Source organism: Dromiciops gliroides, chromosome 4, assembly GCF_019393635.1.
Source record: "Dromiciops gliroides isolate mDroGli1 chromosome 4, mDroGli1.pri, whole genome shotgun sequence".
NCBI lineage: Eukaryota > Metazoa > Chordata > Mammalia > Microbiotheria > Microbiotheriidae > Dromiciops > Dromiciops gliroides.
Window position 1 is genome coordinate 482,718,705 of NC_057864.1, and position 24,788 is coordinate 482,743,492.

Below are 24,788 nucleotides of genomic sequence, written 5' to 3' on the forward strand. Positions count from 1 at the left end.
TTCAAATCTGATCTCAGACACTTAACACTTACTAGCTGTGTGACCCTGGGCAAGTCACTTAACCCCAATTGCCTCACTTAATTAAAAAACAAAAAAACAAATAATGATGATGGTGGTGGTGAAGATGGGGCCAAAGGTCAGAGCTCTGCTCTACAGCCTTTCTGTTACCAAGCCCTGGGTTTCATCAGGCTGGTCACTTGACCTTAGTGGGCCGGTTTTCTCATTTTTAGTACAGGAATATCACCTATCTCATTTTATTTCCAAGGGAAACGATGAGAAAATAGATGGGAAAGGATCTTGGAAATTAACATTCTGAACAAGGTATTATTGTAATTAAAAGCTAATCAGGGATTACACTGCAAAATCAGGAGCAAATGAGGGTGACACCCTTGCACCTCAGCCGTGGTGACTCAGGAGGATAGAGAGAGGGAAATCAGAGATTCTGTCCACGAACGCCGCCCAGAATAATTGATTTGCCAAATAAAAATCAGGCATAGACGGGGAAGCAGGAAGCAGCATGATTTGAGCTAAATCTCCATTTGGCAAATCAATCTATAGAAAATGTCTCTCTCAGTACTTTGAGATTATCCCAAACCCTAACCCAGGGTTGGATTTGAGGCAATTTCGCAATTGGAAGGGAAGGGAAGGACATCGGACACTATCTGCTCCTGCAAATCTCTTTTTCTTCCCATGTAATTAAGTCCACTGATAGGAGTTTAAAATTAAACTGAAGCTGAGCATCCCGGGCAGAAGCGGTGACAGCCGGCCAGTGACCTTGCCACACACTGCATTAGAGCAAATGTGGTAGAAGATGAGGTCTCAGTGATCTGTAAGAGCCCAAGGGAGAGGGGCTGTTGGGCTAACACAAAGCCCTGAGCACATTTCAAAGCTTAGCGATTCACGGATGTGGCGGAAATGAAGGTTGCAATGACATCAGCCAGAAGGAAAAGAAAACAAGCCGTCCTTCTGGCTCCATCGGCCCTTTTTCCGCAGCATGTCTGACCCCGGCCTGGCTCGAAGGCCAAGCTGGATCCTGGGCATGAATCGGGGGCTCCCGGGCTAAGCAGGTGTGAGGCCAGTGGCAAAAGGCTGACTTCTGACGATGACCTATCCCCCAAGCTCGTCTCTAGAAGTCAGCTTCTCTTGTGTGTTCACTCACTAACAGAGTGGCTCAAACCGCGTCAGAGGCCTAGGGCTCAACATCGGAGGAGAATAAATCTCCCCTATTAAAGATGCCACACAATCCCCCCTTGGGCTTTGTGGCGCCTGAGAGCAGAGAGTCAGAACACAGGGCCCTTCAAGGTGCTCTGTCTGTTAACACGGGTGACATCCTTCCCAAGAAAAAGGGGAGGAGGCTTTGCTGTGGCCTGAAGGGGCCCTGGGCTCCTAGACTCCCAGTCCTGGAGCCAGGCGGGCCCTCAGAGGCCACCATTCCCACCTCCTCATTTGCAGACTAGGAAAGGAGAGCTTAGCCCAACTCCTGGCACCTAGTAAACAAGGACTAGGGGAAGAGCAGAGTCCTGCTTCTCAGCCTGACTCTCTCCACTGCACTCCAAGGCTCTGGCCTTGGGCATTGGCCTGGTCACAGTCTCATGTGCTGCTTGTCCAACTCTGGCTTGGCTAAGTCTGGGGATGAGTCTTTCAGCCACAGGATCCCTCAAAAACTGTGGGGGTAATTACCCACCTGAACGAAGCCCAGGTCCTTACAGGACAAACAGGGAAAAGGCCGTGTGGATCTACCCATGTGGATTATGAAAAAAGACACCTGGCAGACACACCCAAGAGCTTCATTAGCCCTCCCCGACCCTTGCAGCAGGAGGGTCTGGATTGAAGGAAGGCCTTGACTGGCGGAAGGAGGAAGGGAGGCTGGGAGTGAACACAGGCTGAGGTTTCCTGAGCTAAGACAGCCTCTGTGGGAGCTGCAGCAGCCTAGAAGGTTGTGCATGTTCAAGGGCCTGAGAGAAACTGGCCTCACCAAACATGTGCCATTCCACCCACAATGTAGGGGCTTCCCTACTGATGCTCTACATTTGGTTCTTGGCCTCAGGTGGGAGGACCAATGATGGCTTCGTCGATATTGTAAAAAATACACTTACATTAAAAATGCTTTTTGGTTGCCTTGGTTGCAAGCAGGGCAGCTGGCTCAAATGAACAAACGAGCTAGATTGTGCTCATTGAGATTATGATCAAACAAGAATCCAGGTGGAGGCACGACTCTTAAGAGACAGTATCGGATCATTGATGAGTCTTCAAGACTGAGCCTGATCAATACATTCTCAATCAACACAGGGGAAAATATACCACTATGGTTTAAAACCTACAATCTTACAATTAGAAGAGAATCTCTAAAGGTCATTTAGGGATCTCTCGGTATGACAAAGAATTGGGGGGGGGGACCCAGACCCTCTAAGACTCAGCAACAGGCCAGGAACCTTTCCTAGAGCAAACCCGGCAATGTGGGCGAAAGTGTGGTTCAGAGAGTCAGTAACCATTCATTAAGCTCCTGCTCTGTGCTGGGCACTGGGAATGTAAAAGCAGAGGTCAGAGAGTCCCTGGGTGCAAGGAGCTCATGGTGTGCTGGGGAAAGGGACAAGTGCCTGGGCCGGTGACTACCAAACACATACCAAAGCAGCCCAAAGTAACTGTGGGGAGGGGGCTGCCCTCTACCCACCCCCACTGTCTTTAGCCCTGATATTCCCTCATCATCCTTAGGGTCCCATGCATCCAGCAGGAGGGCACAGCGCAGTGATAGCAATAATAGAAACTGGCACCTCCAGGGACCGTTAAGGTGGGTGAAGTATTTTCCATAGGGCTTATTACTTGGCCATGACATTGAAGAGCAGGCTGGCATTCTGCTGACTCGGCACTCCACCCGTTGTTTTTTTGTTGTTGTTGTTGTTGTTTTTTAGTTTTTTGGGTTTTTTTGCAAATAAAGTCTTTCTCCAAGTTGCACAAAAGCGGCTCCACCAATGCCTCGGCTCTGCATTGGAGGCCTGAAGGCTCAGGTCAGGGTCTGGCCCTACCCTGGTTCACGGGAGGAGATTTTTAGCTCAGAAAACTTGCTGAGTCTGAAATGTGAAGTCAGTTTTTACTGTGCCTAAGATGGAGCAGGCAATCTTAGGGCAGGGCGCGGCCGACACTTCACAGCCAGACTCATTACATCTGGTCTATTGTTTCAAACAATATCAGATTTATGATGGGAAAACGCCACCGAGGCTGTCTCAGCCAATCTGCCTCGTGGGCAGAAACCTCAGCTTCACAAAGAGCCTAAGAAATAACTGGAGGCTGCAGCCTCCCTCCCCTCACCCTGAGCTGGTGGCATTTTTGTTAGTCAGCATCAGCGGGGGATGCCAGGAAAGTGTGGGAGATCATTAACAAGCACAATAAAGGTTATTGCATTAGGCGGCCAGATGGAAAACAATTGGCCTGGGATGGAGGCCGAGGTGTAGCCCAGCCACTCCCACAACCTCTTGGCACCTACAGCGATGACTTCATGATGATGGAGAAGTGGGAACAGGGCAGGCCTTGGAGTCAGGAGGACCTGGGTTCAAGTCGAGCTCCTAACACAGATTAGCAGTGTGAGCCTGGGCAGGTCATTGCCTCAACTCTGAGTGGCCCAGATGACAGGAAGGAGTTTCTGAGCCAAGAGTCCTGCACTTGGAGTCCTGCACCACGGGCCCGGTCGGAGAAGCCCTGCCGGTCCACAGGAGGGCGGGAGGTTAAGGACAACAGATTTCGAGGAGTCTGAGTCTCAGTGTGACCAATGCAAACCTGGAGAGTATCCACCTGGAAGGTGTGATTAAGGCTTGTCACTCTGTGATTATCTGCCTGTTGCCTACTTAAGTAGAAGGTGTCAAACAATTACCCTGATGGATGCTGCTTCCACAGAGCAATTATGACAAAGAGCCTGCAGAGGCTCTGGGTCCTTAATGATTTTTCCATCAGAGGCATAATCGGTGAAACACACATGATAATGGCTCGGGCCCAGGAGCAAGGAACCCATGGGCTTGGAGGCCTCGGCTTCCACGAGAGCAGGCCCTGTGACACGAGCCCCATGAACCACGGCACTTGCCGCTGCAGCTGGGGGGCCTGGAACCACTCCACACAAAGCGTTTTTAGGTTAAGCTTTTCCTAAGAGTGTGATGGAAGAGCAAAAGAAGGTAAGATAAAGGGAAGAAATTGAAACTTTGCTAGGTGACTGACTGTACATTATAATAAAAGCAAAACCAGAGTAATAGGCCCAGCCTCAGACACTGCGCAGATGCTCTGATAACTTGAGACAGAGAGATCCAGGCTCTCCCTCCTGTCCAAGCAGAGGAACCACAGAACTTTAGAACCAGAAGGGCCAAAGTGGCCAGCCAGGCCAGCTCTGTCACCCGAACAGTAGTCAGCAGACCTCAGCCTCCCCAGCTCTGGTGAGGGGAATCCCTCCGGAGGCAGGCCCTGCCTCTGATGGCTGATAACCAAGGTAAGATGTGAATGAATCCCTCTTGGGCCTTGGTTTCCAATGATGGGGTTCGTCTCAGTGGCTTCTGAGGTCCCCTCGAGCTCTCACTCTAGAATCGATCCAGTCACTGGTTGGAGGTACACAGTAAGAGCTTAATAATTGCTTGCTGAATGAATGCCTTGACTGATTTTGTGTGTGTGGGGAGGGTGGGGCCAGGTAATAAACCAGGCATCCTGAATGACAGCATGGGGTTCTTCTCCGTCCCTCTAAGGGACTACCAATGAGCCAGGCTCACACTGGGGCCACGTGTGCAGGCCACTCCTGCTGGGAATCTGATGAGTTTTTAGGAATAAATACCAAGAATCAGAGGCCACAGCAGCCAGCTTGATTCACATGTGGGTCACGGTACTAGACAGAAAAGCCCTAATGATGGGACAGGAAAGAAGGGGCAGCCCCTGGGCCCCTGCAATGCTTGCCTGGCAACTTGCATGTGCCTGAGAGCAGCTCAGAGGGCCCCATGGCACTTGACATTTCTCTGATTTCAACCTTCACCCTCAGCCTGAGGCACAAAGGAGGAAATCTTAAATGCAGGATAATGGGCTGCTAGTGGTCCTCTCTAGCCCACACTCTGCTGGAAGGAAACCCCTCTGTCTTCTGGGTAAGAGCCCCATCAGCAAAGGCCTGGCTGGGGGAGTAGCCCCAACATAAGCGGATCACAGAGGTGCGTGCGGTTTGTTCCAGACACCAGAGCAGGCCGAGAGGAAGGCATCGGTCCAGATTTTCACCCCGAGGTCAGTCTGCAATGGCCAGTGCAGTGTGTGAGGCACGTCTCAGGGTGGTCCGAAGGCTGCCTGGGAGAAAGGAGTTGCAGGCAGACAAAGGCTCAGCCACAGGCCCACAAAGGGCCAGGAGAAAATAAATGCAAGTGACCTCATTCGACTCCTCAGTGAAAGTCACAAAGCAGCTCTCCTCTAAGTGGGAGAAAATAGCCCATTTCCACCCTCCACTGCCATGGGTCTTCAACTCCCAGCAGCTAAATGTGCTGGATCCCGTTAGGTGTCAAACACATCAAGCCAGGAGATAAGAGTACGATGACAGATGAAAAGAACTGTTATCACCATTAGGGAAGAAGAAGAGGTCTCCCACAGTTGACCTTTTCCTATTTGCTGTTGCAATTCAGAGAAGCGACGGCCAAGCACGCCTCCAATGAGCCCAGCGCCCACAGTGGAAGGCGGTGACACCAAGCTCCGTCCATCGTGTGCCAACGGTGCCATCTTGAATTCAGGACTGACAGCAATCTTAAGGCACTGAACACAGCCAACAGAGTAGCCCCTTGGCACCAGCCACACTCCTCCCCAACAGCCTTTAGCTGAGAATCCCAAGAGCCTGGAGCTAGAAGGAAAATGAGCCGGTCCACACGCTCACTTGAGTCTCCAAGGAGAGCATCGTGTAAAGCCTCATATGTACCAGGTGCCACATGCATTCTGATTCCCTTCCCTTGCCTTCATCTCCTGTGGGAAGGTCCTGTCCAGCATCATCCCTGACAAGCAGTATTCTGGTTTCTGTTTGGACTTCTTCAAGGACAGGAGGCTCCCCATCGAAAGGGCAGCTCATTCCATTCTGGTCCATTGGATTTAAAGCCCCCTCCTTTGAACTCTACCTCCTTGGTTCTGGTTTTGCGCTCGACAGCCTCAGAGGATAGGCCCAAATTTTGCCCTTCACAGATGGGAGATGACTGTGCCTCGCTGCCCCTTCCTCCCCTCTGAGGGGAGCTGGAGTGACCCCACCTGGGCCTGCCCTACTGGGAGCTAGTTCAATCATGCCTGTGGCAAAGCAGGATCCCCAGCAGGCCCTCTGTTCTATCTACTCTTTGGACAGAAAATCCTAAGAAGGAGAGAGTCCGACAGACACCGTACCTCCCCCATAGAAGTGCTGCCCTTCTCTTTGGGTGATGAGTGGTCCTAGGTGCCTGGGGGGAGAGAGAAAGGAGGCATCAAGGCTCATCTCTGCTTTCTGCCACCAGATTATGCTTCTGCACAATCTTAGAGCAGGAAGGGGTCTCTGTAGCTGCCAGTCCCAGCCCTGCCCCAAGTGGCTGGGGATAAACCGGGCATCTAACCACTGCTTGCAATCCCGCTGCTGGGCGGCTCTCACGGGTATGCCCTCAGACCAGGAGAAGGCCAAGGCTGAAGCATCCTTGTCTTTTATTCCAGGCTCTATTTCCCTTCACTTTTGTCCAACTAGTAACCAGCTGGGCTCAGGTCTGGCTAGTTGATACTGCAAGCCCTTTTTTCTGTTGTTATGGAAACACAAGTGCTGTGAGGCCTTTTCCATTCTTTGAAAAACCCCGACGAAAACAGCCCCAGTGCCCACCTTGAGTAGCATGTCCTATGTCTCTCTGCTCCTCACACCGGACGAGCTGTCTCCCACCTCCGTGCTTTTGTCCTGGCATGCTGTGAGGACACTCCGTCCTCACCTCTGCTTCTAAGAACTTCTCTTTCCTTAGGATGCAATTAGATGAAGCGTTTCCTGTTTCCTCCAAATGGAAGCCCCCTTCCTAGGCCTTTCACCTTAACTGCTTGCATTTATTCTGTACAAACTTACAAATGTACCTGGTCTTTCGCTCTAGAGAAAGTAAGTTACTTGAGAGTCGGAACTCTTTCTTTTTTGGTCTTGGTATCCTTAGCGTGTTGCACAGGCGTGGTGCCTGGCACACAGTGGGGTTTAATAAGTACTTTCTAACAGTTGCTGATGATGTTGGTGGCACAAACTCACCTCTACTCAGGACACAAATCAGCTCCCCAAGTTTAGCACCCACTGGAGCAATGAAGTGGTATTTGAGAGACAGGGCAGCGACAGCTACGAGGTTCAACACCATCACATTTCCAAAGGACGACCCCCCTTCTTAATCTAAGCCAAGTCCCTGTTGCCAGAGCTTCGGCCCCTTCCGGGGGAAGGTCCAACCCTTTGTGCCAGCCATGGGCTAGAGGATAAAGAAGCATCAGGGGCATTGATGAGAAGGCAGCACTCACACTGGGCACCGAGACTTGGCATCCTCCAAGCACCCAACTCCAAAGGAATGATGTAAATAGGGCCTGTGAGAACCCCTGGTGTGAAGGGCTTCTTTTTTTTTTTTTTTTTAGTGAGGCAGTTGGGGTTAAGTGACTTGCCCAGGGTCACACAGCTAGTAAGTGTTAAGTGTCTGAGGCCGGATTTGAACTCAGGTACTCCTGACTCCAGGGCCGGTGCTCTATCCACTGCGCCATCTAGCTGCCCCTGAAGGGCTTCTTAACAAAGTGGAGGAGTCTGGCCAGACCCACAGAGGACTGAGCAAGCACCACTAGTGCCCATCCCCTAAATCGAGATACATTACTAAGGGTCTGCTGTCATAGGAGCTGACTCGTATGCTGAATTCTGGCACAGATGAGAACTGTGGCAATCTCAGAGAACAGCTGCGGGGGTGTGAGTGTGCGCGCGCACACACGCACACACACGCACACACACGCACACGCACACACACGCACACACACACACGCACACACACACACACACACACACACACACGGCAGCATCCTAAAGAAGGACGGCTCTTACTCTCAGCTCATTGCTGACCCAGCACTTGACCAAACTGATACTGCAGGCACAGGCCCTGTGGGTTTTCCTTCTCCTGTGTTTGGTCAATGATCCTGAGGCTCTGGCTTCATGCGGTAAGAGGCTGATGCTGGCAACCATGGAGCCAAGATGGCGCCTTGACTTCGGCTGCCAGTGCAGCCCAAGGTGGGGCTATGGGAGCCCAGGGCTCCAAGAGGCGGCTTCTGGCCCTTGCCTTAGTTCCCAAAGCCTTCACTTGTAACAGAGAGTGAGGCCACACCTACCGACGTCTTCCCGCGTGGGAGGAGAATGAGCTTTCTTAGCTCCGCTAGGGGGTCACTGCACTGTTTATTTCTGAGGCACAGGTGAGGGGCATGAGCTGCCTCTCGGGCTTCACCTGGATCCAAATCCTGTTTCTGACAGTGACTGGCTGTGTAACGCTGGCAAGTTTCTCAAACCCATGTGAGCTTCCTCATCTGAAAAATGGGGCTCAGGATACCAGCCATTTCATGGGTCGTTGTGGAGAAAAGATGACATGATGCTGTAAAGCGCTTACTATTATTGTCATTGCATCCTTTGTGCTTAATCGCTGTTGGGACAGTGAAGATTCTGTTCTGGGCTGCTGCCTGCTAAGGAAACTTCCTCCCACGTGTCTCCAAATTCCTCATATTAGTCATTTCTTAGGATGCCATGCAGTTCCACGCCATGCCCAGACCCCATTTTGTAGCCATTCCCTAGTTGGCGGGGCCCATTAGTGCTGCCAGAGATGTTTGGCCTACCAGGCCCTTTGCCAAGTGTCTCTGTGATCCGTGGGGCGATGGCCGGCAGAGGGGTCTCTGGGTCGTCATTCAGTTCTGGAGATAACAGCGGTTTCCTGCTGACCCTTGCTGCGTGTACACCAGCTGTGAGAAGGGCCGCTTGGTAGTGGGGAGCAGGGTGGTGCAGTGCTTCGGGCAATGGCATTTCACTGGGATCCAGAAGCAAGAAACAGTCCAGAGCTGTCTCAGCCCCACCATGTCCTTGTGATCTCCATGGAGCCAATAGCAGTTTGAACATGGGCTTCTTCTCTCTGTCCGCATGATTTAGTTTTGCTCTTTTCTTTTTTCCTCTTGGAAGAGTCTCAGTGGAGACCGTATCCAAGGCAGAGAAAAGGGACCACATTTTTGGCACCGAGCCTTTGAAGGAGGAACCTGCTGTTAGCCAACTGAACGAGCAAGTTGTTCTTTCTGTTTTACGATTCTTTGTTGAACATGGATATAGGAGGAAATTGTAAAGAGGCCAAGGAGGGAGCACCCATACTCCCCAACGCTCCAATTATCAGAGAAAGAACAGGAGAGAAAATGCCCCAGGAGCTGCAGGTCTGCCGGTTGTTCAACTGTGTTCTTACATGGCACGAAGACACACAAACCAAAGCCCTTTCAAACAGCAATGGTGAATAAACGGGCCAGCAGAGCGATCCGCCTAATCTGTGCCATGTTTGCCACTAGGGACCAATGTGGCACCAAGGACAGCCAGCATCCCATCAGTGCCTGTGTGACCCCCCCCACGTGGCTCGGGACAAGAGATGTACGGAGCACCTACTATGAGCTGAGCATGTTCTGGGCATCGGAGGTACAGAGGAGAGGAAGAGGCTTTAGACGGCCGAGGTGGGAGTGGATATTCAGGGCAAGCCAGAAAGAGGAGGTGGCTTCACGACTCTCGGCACTCGACCCCACTGCCTCTCCAAGTCTATCCACCTCCTAAACTCTCAGGACCTCCTATCAGTGAGCCATCAAACAAGGATAACCTCCTTACTCCTCCTGCTCTGGCACCGAGCTGGTCCTCTTGGGAATGACCTTCACGATGCCAGTTTCCTCATGGTGTGTCTCCCCTTCATCAGCAGCGCCAGCACTTTCCCCTCAGTTGACTACTCCCTTTCCTGCTCTAGTTGTGCTGCGTTAACTCAAAAGCTTTTCAATTCCATGTAATCAAAGTGATCTATTAGATCTCTGGCAATCGCTGCCATCCCTTGTTTCATTAGGAGTTCATCCCCTGCCCACAGTGAATGTCTGGCCTCTCTTCTAATTTTTTTAATGGTATGATCTTTAAAAGCATTTTGGTCATGTGACATTTTGAATTTATTGTAAAATATGGTGCAAGATGTTGGTCCTGGCAATTTCTGCCAGACAGCTTTTCCAATAGTTTTCCCAGTAATTCTTCCCAAATAGGGAGTTCTTTCCTATGTAATTTATGTTTTGGGGTTTATCAAATACTGGGTTACTTGAGATCAATGATTTCTCATTTTTCCTTGTCTAGTCTGTACCACTGATCTACTTTTCTATTTTTGAACTGGTACCAAAAGATTTTAACAACTGCTGCTTTACAATGCGGTGTGAGGCAGCTAGGTGGCACAGTGGATAAAGCACCAGCCCTGGATTCAGGAGGACCTGAGTTCAAATCCAGCCTCTCAGACACTTGACATTAGCTGTGTGACCCTGGGCAAGTCACTTAAACCTCAATGCCCCACAAAAAAACAAAAAACAAAAAACAAACCCAATGTGGTGTAAGGTCCCAAAGTGCTACTTCCCCTTCATTCCTGCCTTTTTTGTTATTTTCCTTGGCATTCTAGACCTTCTGTCCCTCCAAATGAATTCTGTTCACATTCTGGCTAGGAGCTCACTTCTAATGGAAGAGACACCATGGACATAAACAGTACATAGCAGATACATGCAGGGATGGATGGCAGAACCAGAGGGGAGGGCACTCTAGGGTGGCTGAGGACACTCGGGCTGAGTCTTTGAAGGAAGTAAGAGTCCTAAGAGGCAGAGCTGAGGAGGGAGAACATTGAAGAGGAGGGACAGTAAGGACTGGACTGTGTTCCTCATGAAGGGGAGTGAGGGCTCAGAAGACAGCACTTTCCTCCCAACACTTCAGGGTGGGGAGGGGCTTGACTAGCTGACAGATCCCTCACACAGCCACGTAACTGTGGGCAGCACCAGAGAGAAGAGGCGCCACTGAGAGAGATCGAGGACAGGGCGTGTCAGGTCAGGGCATCCTCCACTCGTGATTTTGTCTCAAGCTGGCCCCGGGGGGGGGGGGGGCTGGGAAGGATCGCTAACACCCTGGACAGGAGTCAGGATCAGAACCGATGAGGAAAGAACAGTGGGTTGAACTGAATGAAGACATTTTGTAGAGATCAATATAAAGTCTGACACTTGGCATCTAAAAATTAACTCTGCAAGCAAAAGATGGCAGCGCCATGGCTGGCTAAAGATCTGCTAACCAAGTTTCAGTGGACCGCAAGCCCAGGCTGAAGGAAGTTCATTCCCCCTTGGACTGCTAATGAGGAGGGGCGCAGCTCGCAGTCCTCGTGCCCTGGAGGTTGGCCCCATAATCTGCACTGTGCTCCCTCCTCCCCATTCCCTCACAAACCCCAGAGCACAAGGCCCACATCAGCTCCCACTGGAGTCCTGGCCTGGTCCCTCCCAATGAGGAACTTTCTCTTTCCAGAAATGACTCTGCAGAAGCTTTGGTTTTACTTTCTCCTTTCCTCCACCACCACTCCCAGGAGCAGGTAAGCACCCTGAGGGCAGGTCACGCCCCAGCACCTGGGCACAGTGTCCCGGAGGCAGACGTTTCATGGACACTTGTGGCAGTGAATGACAAAATTGTAAGTGGGCTAGAAAAGGCACAGAAAGTTAGGAGAAGTGAGGAGGAAATCTGAGAAGCCAGGGCGAAGTCAGAACCTCCCAGCCCACCCTGGTCACGTGCTGACAAACAGAAGCGGAGAACGACAATGTGTGAGACGGTCATTCCTCAGAAGCTTAGAGAGCCCCAGGGGAAGCACCAACGTGAACCAATGGGCAGGGGACAAAGACCAGCCAGCCTGGAGAAGACCAACACCAACACAAGGGAGCTGAGGGACACAGGAGATCACCCAAAACCTCAGCAACAAGGGGCAGGTCGTCTAGACACACGCCCAGACCTGTCCTGGCAATGGACGCCACTGAGGGGCCTGATGAGACACCAGAGGGAGACTGCTGGCCCCAAACTGCCCGCAGGCTCTGGCTTCCAAGGAGGCCCAAGGCCCCCACAGAGACATCTACTGGGCAAAACCGCCATCACTTGGCACAAAGTTGACCAGAAGAGACAAAACAGGTGAGTGGGGACGGGGAAACGGGACAATCCTGGAGTCCAAGGAACATCGGCCACGTGTTTCGCGGCCTGGAAAAGAGAGTGAGCTTACCTTCTTAGCAGCAGAATCTCCGCGGGGTGAAGGACAGGAAGGAGACATTTTCACCTATGAGAACCAAGGACATTTTTGTTACGATCGTTTTCTGTGACGAAAACTCAAGGAATCGGGAGAGAACAAGAGCAACTGAGACGACACATTTTGTGTGAAACAGGAACGTCCAACGCCCACAGCTTGTGGACCTTGAGAGACCAGAGACATTGGCGAAGGAGGAACCCCAGGAGCATCAGACGCGGAAAGAACGGACAGGACAGCGGGCTCCACAGGGAGCAGTTTTACTGGTGCCTTCTGTTTTCACAATCACAGCCCCTTTCTGGATAGATTCACTTTCCCATGCAGGGGCTCTTCTCATATGACAAAGACAGTCAGTTCAGCACGGCTGACAGTGTACAGAATGTCCTGTGCTCTTGGCCCCGGCTGTCTAGAGGAAGTTTCTTTACCTCCTCTCCTGGACTAAGATGGGTTCTCAGTGTTCTCGGTATAACCTTTTAATGGCCAGCCAGAAGAGTCTGGAAGATGCTCCCCAAGTTTTCAGAGAATACGGCCCTGATGTCACGAGGGACAAAAACAGAATTCAGCTGCTGCTCTCCATCTCTCATCTCCCACGTTCACCTCCTAACTGCCCCCTCAGCTACGGCCAGGCCCCTCTCTGGTCTGCCTTCCCCCAGTGGCATTTCTAACATGGACGTGCCCGAGCCATCCCCTCTCCCTTCCCAAATCCATGTTCAAAGATCTTCCACGGCGCCTATCCTCTGGAAGATAAAGTCAGACTTCTCCATGGGGGGCACCTCCCAGAGTTCAAATCCTTCCTCGAGACCTTGAATGCTTCCAGCCTTGGTTTTCTCACCTGTAAAGTGGGCCTAAGCGTAGAGCCGAGCCATAGGGCTGTGGTGAGGACAGGGTGAGGTTCTCCGTGTAGCCGGCAGCCGCTGTAGTCCATCCAGTACCACAAACACATGCTTGCTGTGGACAGTCTGTGCCATGCCTGAGGCAGCCTCGAAGACTTCAAGTTGCTCAGAAGTCTCCCTGCATGGGTGCCCCTGCCTTTCGGTCCTGGTTCCTGAGCCCACGCTGCCCGCTCTGTGCCCCCCTCACACCAGGCACCGTCTCCTCCTAGCCTCCTCTCTGCGGGGCAGCTCTGGCCCCTCCCTCTGGAGCGGGCGCCCCAGACCTGCCCGCCTCTTTCCAGACTACGCCCTTGCAGGAGAATGGAAGCTCCTGGTTGGCAGGGAGTGACTCAGTTCTCTCTGCAGCTCCAGGGCCTGGTGCCTGGCAGGAGCCTAAGGAAGGTTGGCTGAAATCAGGATTGAAAATGACCTTGTCAGGCTAGAAAGCTAGGCCCGGATTAAAGAGCCAGACATTTCACAGGGATAAATATAAACATCTGGCATTTAAATTAAAGAGATAAATCTCACAAATCCAGGACGGGAGGAGGGAAGGGAACCGTTTGGCAGCAGTGGCTGTGACCAAGGTCTTTGTTTGCAGGAAGCTGAGTCTTCAGCTGCAGACACAGCAGCGCAGGGCTCGGATCCCAGGAATTCAACCTCCAGCACCCCCCTCCCCCCCTCCCCAGCCAGGCTGCTCCAGCTCAGAAGAATCATCAAATCAGTCCTGCAAAACCCATCTTCTGGCTCCCGCTCTCTGACAGGAGGGGGCCTGTTCCCTGCCCCAATGGAAGGGACTCTTGGCTGGCTTGGATCTTGACACAGCACGGGCCGACACAGCGGCAGGCACACAGGGAGCACTTCCTGAGGGCACCCTGCCTTTCCCGTCACCCACAACTGTGATCCTTCAGACACAGGGATGCTTTGGGATGTGCAGCCGCATGACCCCGCTGGGAGGATAAACGGGGCGGGGGTGTGTGTGGAGCAGCACTTTCCCCGGTGCCATCTGTGCCCTTCTCAGGGCGGTCAGAAGCTGTGCCAAGTACATGCCCAAGTGGGAGGGCAGCGGGGCCAAAACTACGCGCTTATTCCTCTGTTCAGTGTAGACACCTGGCCCCAGTTCTGCTCGTGAGACACGTTCGTGATCTCTTCTGAGGAGTCCCCAGCCCTTCTGTTGAGTGGGAAGCCCCCTCCCATCTGCACTTTCCTCCAGGACACCGTGACCAAGTGGCAAATACCTTGGCAAGTGTCAGTCTCAGGTTTAGGCCTTGCCTGGTATTGGTTAATAACAGATCCCTGAACAAAATTATCTACACAACTGCATCAAACAAGAACTCTTATGGGATCGTAGCATTCTATTCAATCCAATCCACTTCAACAAACATTTATTAAGGGGACACGCTGGCCTGCACAAGGAAGACAGAGCTGCTGGGGAACTGAGAAGTCAGGACAGAGCATGTGCCGGTCCAGACAAAGGATGCCCCGAAGAAGGCAGAGGACGGGCACTCACTATGGTGGGGAGGGGAGGGGTGGCCAGAAAGGCCTCCCTCACGCACGGCAGAGCCTGTGTTGGAGGAGAGCAAGCCTGCGAGGCAGCCTGTCCACACGCCTCTAGTAAACTTGCCCTTTGCAAGAACAAGTGCTTCATGCCTCACAGGCCTGTGTGCTACCCAGAGGATGGGGTCAGCGAGAAAGGTTGAAAGTGGTTTTCTGTCTGGGAATGCCATCTATTTTACACACACAAACAAATGTAAATATACACACATATGCATATAGGTCTATATAGACACATCTACAAAATACAGAGAACCACTTTCTATGGTATAATAGGCTTTCTATACAAACACATGCACGTGTGTATGTATAGAAGGCTGGTTATTATTTGCCTTCCCAGCTCTCAGCCCAATGTCTACATAGTGAATGTTTGTTCATTTGCCCTAAGAGAGGCCTAATAAACGTGAGCTGACCGACTGCTTTCCTGCTGTTGTGAGTTCTCTGTACTGATGGAATGCAAAGTCCTTCTCAGAAGGGACCGGTGTCCCAAATGCCTAGAACAGTGCTTTGCCGAAGCAACAGACGAAGTGTGAAAAATCACACTGAACTGGGCCAGTAACGGGAGCAGTAACGGGAGCAGTTCCTTCATTTGGCCTGGAGCCAGATCTCCACACAAGATCTGTTCTCCTGACTCACCTCACTGTGTCAGAGTTCAGCCGGTTTAATGCTTGCCCCTGATCCTCTGCGCTGGCTTTGTTGGGAAAGCCTAGAGTCACGGTTCCTTAGAGCTAGAAGGCATCCTGACGATCATCTCATCGAGGTCCCTTAGAGTAAAGATGAAGGCGCTCACTTCAGCTCATGTCTGGGTCTGAACGAGGGGAAATGACTCGTCCAAGGTGTCACAGACAGAGTCGGGTCTGGAGACCAGAGTGACTCTAGCCTTGTGCTCTTGCTCATCTTCTTGCGTGCTCTGGTTAAAATGATGGACAGCATTCAAATCTGGCACATTCAGATGGATTTCTGTACTTAATCTTCTGGGATTTAAAGAATATTGATCATTACTAGTGGAGCCCAGGATTTGAACCACTGTCTGCCCAGAATGCCCTTGAGGTCCTGGAGTCTCCGGATGGTGGTGGGGGTTTGCTAGGAGAGCTCCTGGCAGGCCCAGTCCAAATCGACAGCTCAGTTTACGGTATAATGAGCACAAATCTGCAGACCTTCAACAGCGAAGCGTCTAGAGCTGGATGTGAGGCTGGACAGCAAAGGAAGATCACAGGTGCCTGTCCAGAGAGAGCTGCTGTCTGCACGCTCGCGGGCTGGGGCTCGGGCACCCCTCATAAAAGCCCGGTTTTCCCTTACTGGGATTCCTCAAGGAAACACGTCTGGATCATCATCATAAGAACGCCAGCCAGCAGCTGCAGGCAGAGCTCCTCATTATTAGGAGCCGCCCTCACAACAACTCTGTTCGCTATTTCCTATTTAGCCTTGATGGGACTTGTTCCTACACAGGATTGCGTGTTGTCTCCCCCATCAGACTGCAAGCTCCCCGGGGGCAGCACTGCCCTTTGCCTTGCCTCTTTTTGTGTCCCCAGCACCCGGCGCCCAGGAAGGCCTCCCAGGGGTTATCCCGTGTCCCTGCCCCGTGACAGGTGGCCCTGTGACGGGCGACCCCGCGCGTCTCCCCGGCTGCATCCTTTCTGCTGCTGCTCCTGCAGGACTCTCATCTGTGACCTGTGGCAGTCTGCGTCCTACGCTTCCCATGTGTTTTCTTGCTGTCCTTCGGTTGATCCCATTCACGTTCTTCAGAGACCAGGGAGCCGAGGACTCATCACCGTACAAGTCATCAAAGAGCAGCTGTGTTAAGAAGCCAGGCCTTTGTTGTAGGGAGAAGCGTGGAGTCATTTAAAAAAATTAATCCCATCCACCAAAATCTATGTTTTTCTCCCTCTTCCCCAATGGGGGAGAAAAAGAAAAGCAAACCCTTACATCCAATAGGCAGAGTCAAGCAAATCTGTGCATCGGCCATAACCAGAAATCCTCTGTGTCCCTCTGGCCCGAGTCCATCCCATCGCGGGCAGGAAGGGGGCAGCACTGTCCTCGGTGTTCCTCAGGAACCATGGCTGAGCGCTGTGTGAGCATGGCTCAGGGTCATTTAAAGACTCACAGGACCCTAGAGCTGGAAGGGACTCCAAAGCCATTGTGTCCAACCCCCTCCTTTTACGGCTGAAGAAAACGAGGGGGTTCAGTGACACCCTGCCAAGCAGCAAGTGCTGGCAGGGGGATTCGAACCCAGAGCCCAGGACCTGTCCAGTTTGCCGGGCTACTCTGCTCTTCACTTCCAACCCAGCTTGCAGGCCCCTCACACAGAAACCAATAAAAATCCATGGAACGTTAAGACAAGAAGTAGCCTCCACGTGAACTCCTGCTTTGCTGATGAGGCTCCGGAGGCGAGGTCGGGCCCAGTCGGCCCAGTGCTCTTATGTGGCCGAAGGCGTTTCCTTCATGCTCTGGGTGAAATAGACGGCGCTGCGCAACCCTCTTGCCAAGCAAGTTTAAGGAGCTGCCTGTTCCCCTTGACCCTGAGAGCCGAGCACAAGATGGACTGGGTGGATCTCTCTTCCTGGCAGACCATAGGCTCCCTGGGGGCAGGTGGCTCCGGGGAGGCCGGCCGCCTGGGCCTCTGTTCCTCCATCTGGCGCCTCCCTAATCCCCACCCACCTGTCCCAGGTATCTCCAGGCTGCACGACTCTGGCCATGGTGCAGGGACAAGGCATTCTCAAGGCACTTTCCTTGTATCGAAAAGAAACCGTCACCTCTCTGCTCTTCTGCATCTGAAGACCGACCCCGTGGAAAGCGCATTAATTTCTGGCTGCTCTGTATTTTCAGAGCCATTTTGCAGCTACCAGGCACTGAAACCTCACTTCTCCCCATCTAAAGTCCCAGATAATGTATTTATAATGGGGAGTATCTATTTTTACAGCAGAAAGATCCCCCCAAACAGGCGCTGCACCAGCCCTCCTACTCGGCTACATGAATGTGAAATAAAGCCATAAATTAGCCAGAACAGGAAATAAAAACCAAACAAACAAGCACCGTACCACGGATCATTAACAGAAAATGATGACTGGTGATCATAAATAAAAAATCATCCACTGAATAAATAATTACTTTGAGGAGCTAAATCTTTCCCAGGGAATAAGATTTTCAAAATGCAGCCATCAAGAAAAATGTGGATTTTTTTTTCCAACTGGAAAACCTTAGGCAAAAACGGGAAAACCAAAGCACCCTTTCCTAGTAGAGGGGAAGCCCTTCCCTTGGTTTCCCCCGTATTCGCTCTCTCCTGCATATACCCAGCACTGCCCGCCACCTTTGGGGAGGGGGCCTGTGGCCTGCACTTTGGGCTGGCGAGCTCAGTTTTGATCAGATGCTGAAAAGATATGAGTGCTAGATGCCTTCCCTGAGAGCCAGAAGGGGGCTTCGGAGGTCATCGGGGCAGCTCCCTCATCAGAAAGAATCCAGGTTTGGACCGAGAAGCTCGGCTCCGTTACTTTGTTGGCCGAAGTGCAGAGAGATGAACAGTGTGGCTGCTTCTGGCACGTGATGACACAGGATGCGCCGCATGCTTCTGTGTGTGTGTGATGAATTTGTCTGTTTCATTTTGATTGTACGGAGAACTGGCTTCCTCTTAAAGTTAACGCCCACAAGGACGGCGATTTGCTACCATTTGTAAAATTGGGAACGCGCTACACTGGGGGAGGAGAGGATCAAATGAAATCCTGTATAGAAGAAGCTGCATAAAGAATTCTGCAAATGTTAGTTCTTGTTAGTAGGAATCTGATAAACACAATAAAAAGCAGAATGCCAGTTTGGCATCTGGCGCCTGGCATCCTGGGTTCCAGTCCCAGCTCAGTCACTTCCTGCTGCCATGACCTTGGGCAGGTCACTCTGAAGGCCTCTGGACGGCAGGAGTGGTTGGGTCACTGATTAATGCCTAGGATCACATGACTGCCCCTGTAAGCATGCCAACTCAGAAGAGGGGGGAGCACTGGGAATGGAATTAGAAAAATAGGGAGCAAGAAAGACAATCAATGAAACTGGACTTCCAGTGGAATCGGCCTGACTGGTGCCCGCCGCAAGGCTGAGGGCTGGCCCTGTGCCGTCAGCCTGTGGGGAAGGAAGGTGTGGGGTGCACGGGGCCAGCTCTGAGCCCCTGGGAAATGTTGCTGCTGAAGGAGCAATCGAGGCTCCCTCCTCAGCCGCCAGGCCCTCTGGGCACTCCTGGAGGGCAGCCCAGAGCTGGCCGCGGGGGGACCACTGGGGCTAGCAGGTAGTTGCCAGAGCAGAGGTGGGGACGAGGGCAGGGGACGGGGGAAGGTGCCGTTCCCCGACATTACTCTGCAGGCTCCAGGAGAAGGTGAGTTCCTTTAAGGGCAAAGATGCTTCCTTGTTGTTTCTGAATCCTGGCATCGGGCCCAGAGTTCGAATCCCACGAAATGAGGTGAACCCGTAGCCAGCAGCAGAGTCTGTAGCAGCCAGAGGAGGCCGCAGGGGAAGCTTTGTGACCAGGCCAGGGTCAATGAGAGGGACAGTGTGGGGAAGAGGACAGCATGGGAGCAAGGCTGGAGATTCTGTATGCTGGAGCCCAGGCCGGGGGGACTCGGGGCTTTCGCCAGCTGAGTGAGTGTCTGTGGTCCAAAGCAGGTGATCCCAGTGGTGATGACCGGCTTGGCTGCCCACGCCAGGGCGTGTCCTTTCAGGAAGGAGGGGGTCAGTTGACACTGCTCTTTTGGGGCAGGAAATACCCTCCCTGCGCCGGCAGTTGGGGGAGTATGAGGAGGAGTGTGACCCCTGACCAGTCATGGCCCCTCTCTGGGCCTCAGTCTCCCAGAAAGGCTAGGCTGGAGCACGTTTGAAGCACGGCACAGTCGTTGGCACTTCCCGTCACGGTGTTCCAGAGAAGTTTGAGCATTTATGTCCCACTGCCCCGCTAGATCGGGTGCTCACTGAAGGCAGGCGAGGGCTGCCATGCCTGAGCACACTGTGGTGCCCCACACCCTCTGAGGACAGAGCTCACTCCCTTGGGGAGGCAAGAACCAGAGAACCAGAATTAAGAGTGGGTTAGAGGGGGGCAGCTAGGTGGCGTAGTGGATAAAGCACCGGCCCTGGATTCAGGAGGATCTGAGTTCAAATCTGGCCTCAGACACTTGACACTTACTAGCTGTGTGACCCTGGGCAAGTCACTTAATCCTCATTGCCCCTGGTGGGGGGAGGAAAGAGCGGGTTAGAGCTCTTGGCTGTCGGGAAGACCTGGGTTCAAATCCTCCCTCAGCTACTTTCTACCTGTGTGGTCCTGGACCAGTCATTTGCCCTCCTTGAGTCTCGGTGTCACTATGGGTCAAATGAGTTTGACCAGGAAGCAATGGGCACCCGTGGTGGTAAGTGGGGTTCTTACCTGGGCCTGGGCGAGCTGTCCTTTCTTCATTTCAGATGCATTTTCACTGAGCTTCCCTATCTTGTTGCTTGAGTTGCACCTGTAGCACATCCACCTGGCCTGGCTCCCTGTGCCCACGGCGCACTCCTTGTTCAGCAGGCACAAGGAGTGATACAGGTGGCCACAGCTGCAAGACGAAGGCACCCAGTCACCCGCTGTGGACACGCCCTGCTCCTCAGGCCTGCGCAGCCCAAGGCCGGGGAGGCGGGTCCTCTGGGGGCCCCCCATCAGATTCGCTCCCTGACCTCAAGTCCACCTGCATTCTTCAAGGCCGAGAGGCCTAGACCATGACCCCCGAGTCAGTCCAGGGCAAACTGTGAGGAGGGAAAGGAGCTCTCCGGGCAGGGCCTGGCGAGGCAGCCACTAGCCCTGACACGATCCCCAGAGTCCTGTATAAATGGGTGCGCCCCTGGAGGAATCCCAGACGCCTACGAGGAAGGGCAGATCCCCATTCTGGGCCTCCCCCACCTCAAAAACCACACGAGGGGGCCACCCGCGCTCAGATAGAGCTGGATGTGGGGGCAGGACACTCTCACCGTGTGGCTGTGGGCAGGTCACCACCCTCTGTCCCAAGTGGGTCCTGACAGCCCCCCGCCAGGCTTCTGGGGACCCAGGAGAGAAGGCCCGTGAAGGCCCCATGGCCTGGAGGCTCTCTCCTTCCTGCCATCGCTGCTCACCAGAGGCCTGGATTGGTTCCGGGGACCACCTGGGGTGCAGACTGCCTGTTGGGGCAGGGGGATGCCTGCCGGGCTCCTCCAGGAGCCCCCGCACCCCTCTGGCCTGGGCCGCAGCCCCGCTGGAAGCCAAGGTGGTGGCGCACCTGAAAACGACGATGTCGTCGGCCACCTCCTGGCGCCTCTTGTACTGCTGCAGGCAGACACAGCAGGAGTCCTGCTTGGGGCTCAATCCTCTGGTGACTGACGCCCGCAGGTTACACAGTGACCAGTGGAGGTCGTGGTTGAGGAGGCTGGTGGTTGTTTCCAGGAGGGTCTAGGAGGGACAAGAAAGAGAACGTGCTCAACAGGGTTAGCAGAAGAAAGCTGGGAATGGCGACCACCGGCTGGTCTGTGACCAGAGGGAAGCTCAGAGGGGTTGAGGAGCGCCAGGGCTGAGGGGGCATGGGAGAAGATGGTGGGCGGGTGTCTGCCCTCGCCCGTGGCTCCTGTCCTGCCTGGGAGCTGCCCCCTTGGACCTGCGGGGCCTCCAGGCTTTCCAATGACTATGGAAATGGAAGAGAGTCCGGCTCTGTCACTTTACTACAATGACCGCCAGGAGAAGGTGCCTGGTGATTGAGCTTCCTTCTCCCCCCACCCCCTCGCAGCAGGGGGCGGCTCCCAACCATCTCCAGCTCTCTGCTGCCCTCCCTGTTCTCAGGAGCCCCTGAGCCAGTTTCAGCTGGGCCCTTGCCAGGCAGCGACTCCACAGCTGTTGTTTATATCCCTGGGGGTTCTTGATGTGGCTGGGAAGGTGCCAGACCACCTCATTTCAAAGCAGCACCCTCTCCCTGAGCCCTCACTTCTGCCTATTGCCAACTAAAGTGCCCATGGTGCCGCCATCATAGCCAAAGGGCATCAGCAGTCTTACACATAGCCACTAAAGACAGTTCTTTGCTTCTGCCCGAACTACCCAGTCTGGGACTTACTGAGAGGCTGACCCAATATGGCAAACCTGAGTTAGGGGGCACTGCAATTATCAAAACTGATGAGGTGGGACAGCTAGGTGGCACAGTAGATAAAGCACTGGCCCTGGATTCAGGAGGACCTGAGTTCAAATACAGCCTCAGACACTTGACACTAACTAGCTGTGTGACCTTGGGCAAGTCACTTAACCCTCATTCCCCCACACAAATTTAAAAAACACCAACAAAAAACAAAACCAAAAAAACCCAAAAAACTGATAGGTGTTCACTGACCTTACAGAAGGGGCTCAGACAGTATTTTGTGAGAAGATATAATTATGAACTTTTAAATGTGGAAAGTCTATCTGACACATTTACGACTGAGTTTTAAACTATGAATCAGTCAATCAACAAGCATTTACTGGTGCTGGGCACCAGGCTTCCCAGATAGACTTAAAAGTGAGCAGAGCTTATTAAGCTTTTATTTTGTCACTGGGTGCTTTTTTAGGCCAATTAATGTATATAAACAATGTGAAAAAACAAGCACAGACGGTTTAATGAGAGGGATTCCCCCTCCTTCCCACTCATTTTCATTCTGCACGATAAATTCCCAACAGCAAATCTGTACTAAAAAAACCAAAACCAAAACAAACAAACAAACAAACGAACAAACAAAAAACCCGGCTGAGATTTGTTTCTAGCATTGGGCAGATTTGGAAACCACGTGTAACTTTACTTGTTCATAGTTAAAGGTATCCAACATTCCCAGGATGAGTCCTTGGATCTCGCCAAGCTTTCCCCTTCCATAAACTGGGTCCTGCAGAAAAATTATCCCAAAGAAAAAGGCAAAGTTAGTCTGCATATTTTAAATGCTTCATGAAAGACATTAAGACATAAGAGAGAGAGGGAAGGCGTCTCCACGTTTTTTTTTTCTTTTGTCTGCCCATTCTTCCACTAATTTTCTGCAGGCCATACATGGGCTCCCCCCCACCCCAGTTACAACCTTTCTGCTTGTGTTATTGATGTTATTTAAAAATATATTGTTAGTTGACTAATGTTTAATGTGATTGTACCTATATAACCTATATCAGATTGCTTTCTGTCTTGGGAAGGGGGGGAAGGGAGGGAGAAAAATTTGGAACTAGAAATCTTATGAAAACAAATGTCAAAAATGATTTTTATATGTAACTGGAAAACAATAAAATACTTTTATGATAAATATATATATAGTTAGTTCTCAATGCCCATGGGCTCCCAAAGGCAGAGTGGGCCATGGCCCATCTTCTCAGGGCCAAGTCAGGGCCCCCACTTTGCAGAAACACTCATCTGGAAAATAGGGAGCCAAGCATGTTTTTTTCTGCCCAATTAATGCCTTTACAAATAAATCTGGTCTTTTGGCAAAGTATCAACAACTAGCAGAGAAGCCAAGAAACTTCTCAACATCAAACCCACAAGTCTTCATTAACCTAGCACAGAAGAACAACTTGGGCAGTCTGGGGATGACAGAAAAGAGACATTTTGAGGCTAACTTGGGGAATCAGGGAGCGTCTCTGTAGGTCATTTCTATATTTGTCAGGACATTCCACTTTGGTATACATAATTGAAAGGCAACATCAGGAAAAGTGGGTCCTGCTGGGACAACATATAAATAAGAGACAGCAGCTCAGTGGGTGCTCGATCCTTGCCCTAAGACACTGGAGAGAATCCTGAGCAGGGACGAACTGCTGAGGGCTCTCCAGCGTGTATCTGTCAACTACAGAAAGTGTCCGCCCCACGCACAGAAAGGGCCTTTGGAAATGCAGGCTTTCAAGAGACAGGCAGCTGGGTGACTCAGTGAATAGCGCACAGGGTCAGGAGTCAGGAAGACCTGAGTTCAAATCCGGCCTCAGACACTTACTAGCTGTGTGATCCTGGACAAGTCACTTCACCTTATCTGTACAGTGAGGTGGAGAAGGACACGGCCAGTATCTTGGCCAGGAAAGGGGGTCACGAAGAGTCAGACACGGCTGAAATGACTGAACAACAATAGATTTCCAAAAGAACTGACTAGTGTTTTCCTGCTGCTTATCTCTTCGGTCTCAACGATGGCTTATGGTCACATTTGAACCCTAGGCCATCAGGCATTCGCTTAAATGGGAATGCTGGCCTCAGCGGCCCAGGTGAGTGTGTAATTTAAGATTCTAAATGTGGATTCTAATCTGTTCCCCCAGTTTTGGGGGAAACTGACTAAAATCACTGATAAAACGAGTTTAGGTTTTTTAGGGGTTTATTGGAAAATAGAAAGAAAAAGATTGAGAACAGAATTCCAACAGCCTGGCATTCCTATCTTTCCTCAAATTTCCTGTGAAGTCCTCTGCCACCACCACCACCAAGTCAGGAACCCAAAAAACACCAGAGCTCTCCGTGCAGGCTCCCTCTCCTCCTTCCTGTCTCCTCCCAGAAAATAGGAGGCTCCTCAAGTTGATTGGCTGGTAGCCTTGATAGGCAGCACCCATGAGTAAACGTCATTTCCTGACGCCAAGGAAAAGCCACAATGCCTCTGTTTCCCACAGCACGTCTCCAGTAGGTGGCGTCATTCCAATCATTACATGAGTCAGGCAGGTGCCTTCTCCCCTACAGGAGGAAAGGTTTCCCCAAGGTAGGAAAGGATTTCTACGGGAATCTGGAGCGTCACAAAAGCAGGAAATGAAGATGAAGAAGAGGAGATGACTCATGAACACAGAGCTTTGAGACCAAACTGGACACAGTAGGGCAGGAACAAATGCAATAGCCTGAGAGGCCTCAGTGGGCAGGTGAGGAAGGAGAGGGAGCACAATTCAGTGGAAAACCACAACACGTGCCTTCTCTTATTTAATGGTGTCCATGCAGAGGTGAGCTGTCGGTGCCACATGACCAGGCCTAGGACCCTAGGGCTTTCCTATGGTCTGAGGAGGCGCAAACCCAAGAGCACTCACCAAGGGTACCGCAGGCTGGCCAGCGGCTTGGCCTTGACAAGCCAGTCAGAGTCTAAGGGAGGCGCCATGGAAGCCCCC

General features: G+C 52.1%; 1 protein-coding gene across 5 annotated transcripts in view; it reads right to left on the reverse strand.

Moving 5' to 3' along the window:
* VPS8 (VPS8 subunit of CORVET complex) overlaps nucleotides 1–24,788 on the reverse strand; it is a 161,729-nt gene that overhangs the window by 5,276 nt on the left and 131,665 nt on the right. For all 5 annotated transcript variants that reach the window (XM_044001871.1, XM_044001870.1, XM_044001873.1 and 2 more), the window contains 4 exons: nucleotides 22,493–22,573; nucleotides 20,959–21,128; nucleotides 20,100–20,265; nucleotides 12,264–12,317 (listed from right to left, as the gene is read on the reverse strand). In XM_044001871.1, the coding sequence (XP_043857806.1) occupies nucleotides 12,264–12,317; nucleotides 20,100–20,265; nucleotides 20,959–21,128; nucleotides 22,493–22,573 (471 nt within the window). The remainder of the gene's footprint in view (nucleotides 1–12,263; nucleotides 12,318–20,099; nucleotides 20,266–20,958; nucleotides 21,129–22,492; nucleotides 22,574–24,788) is intronic.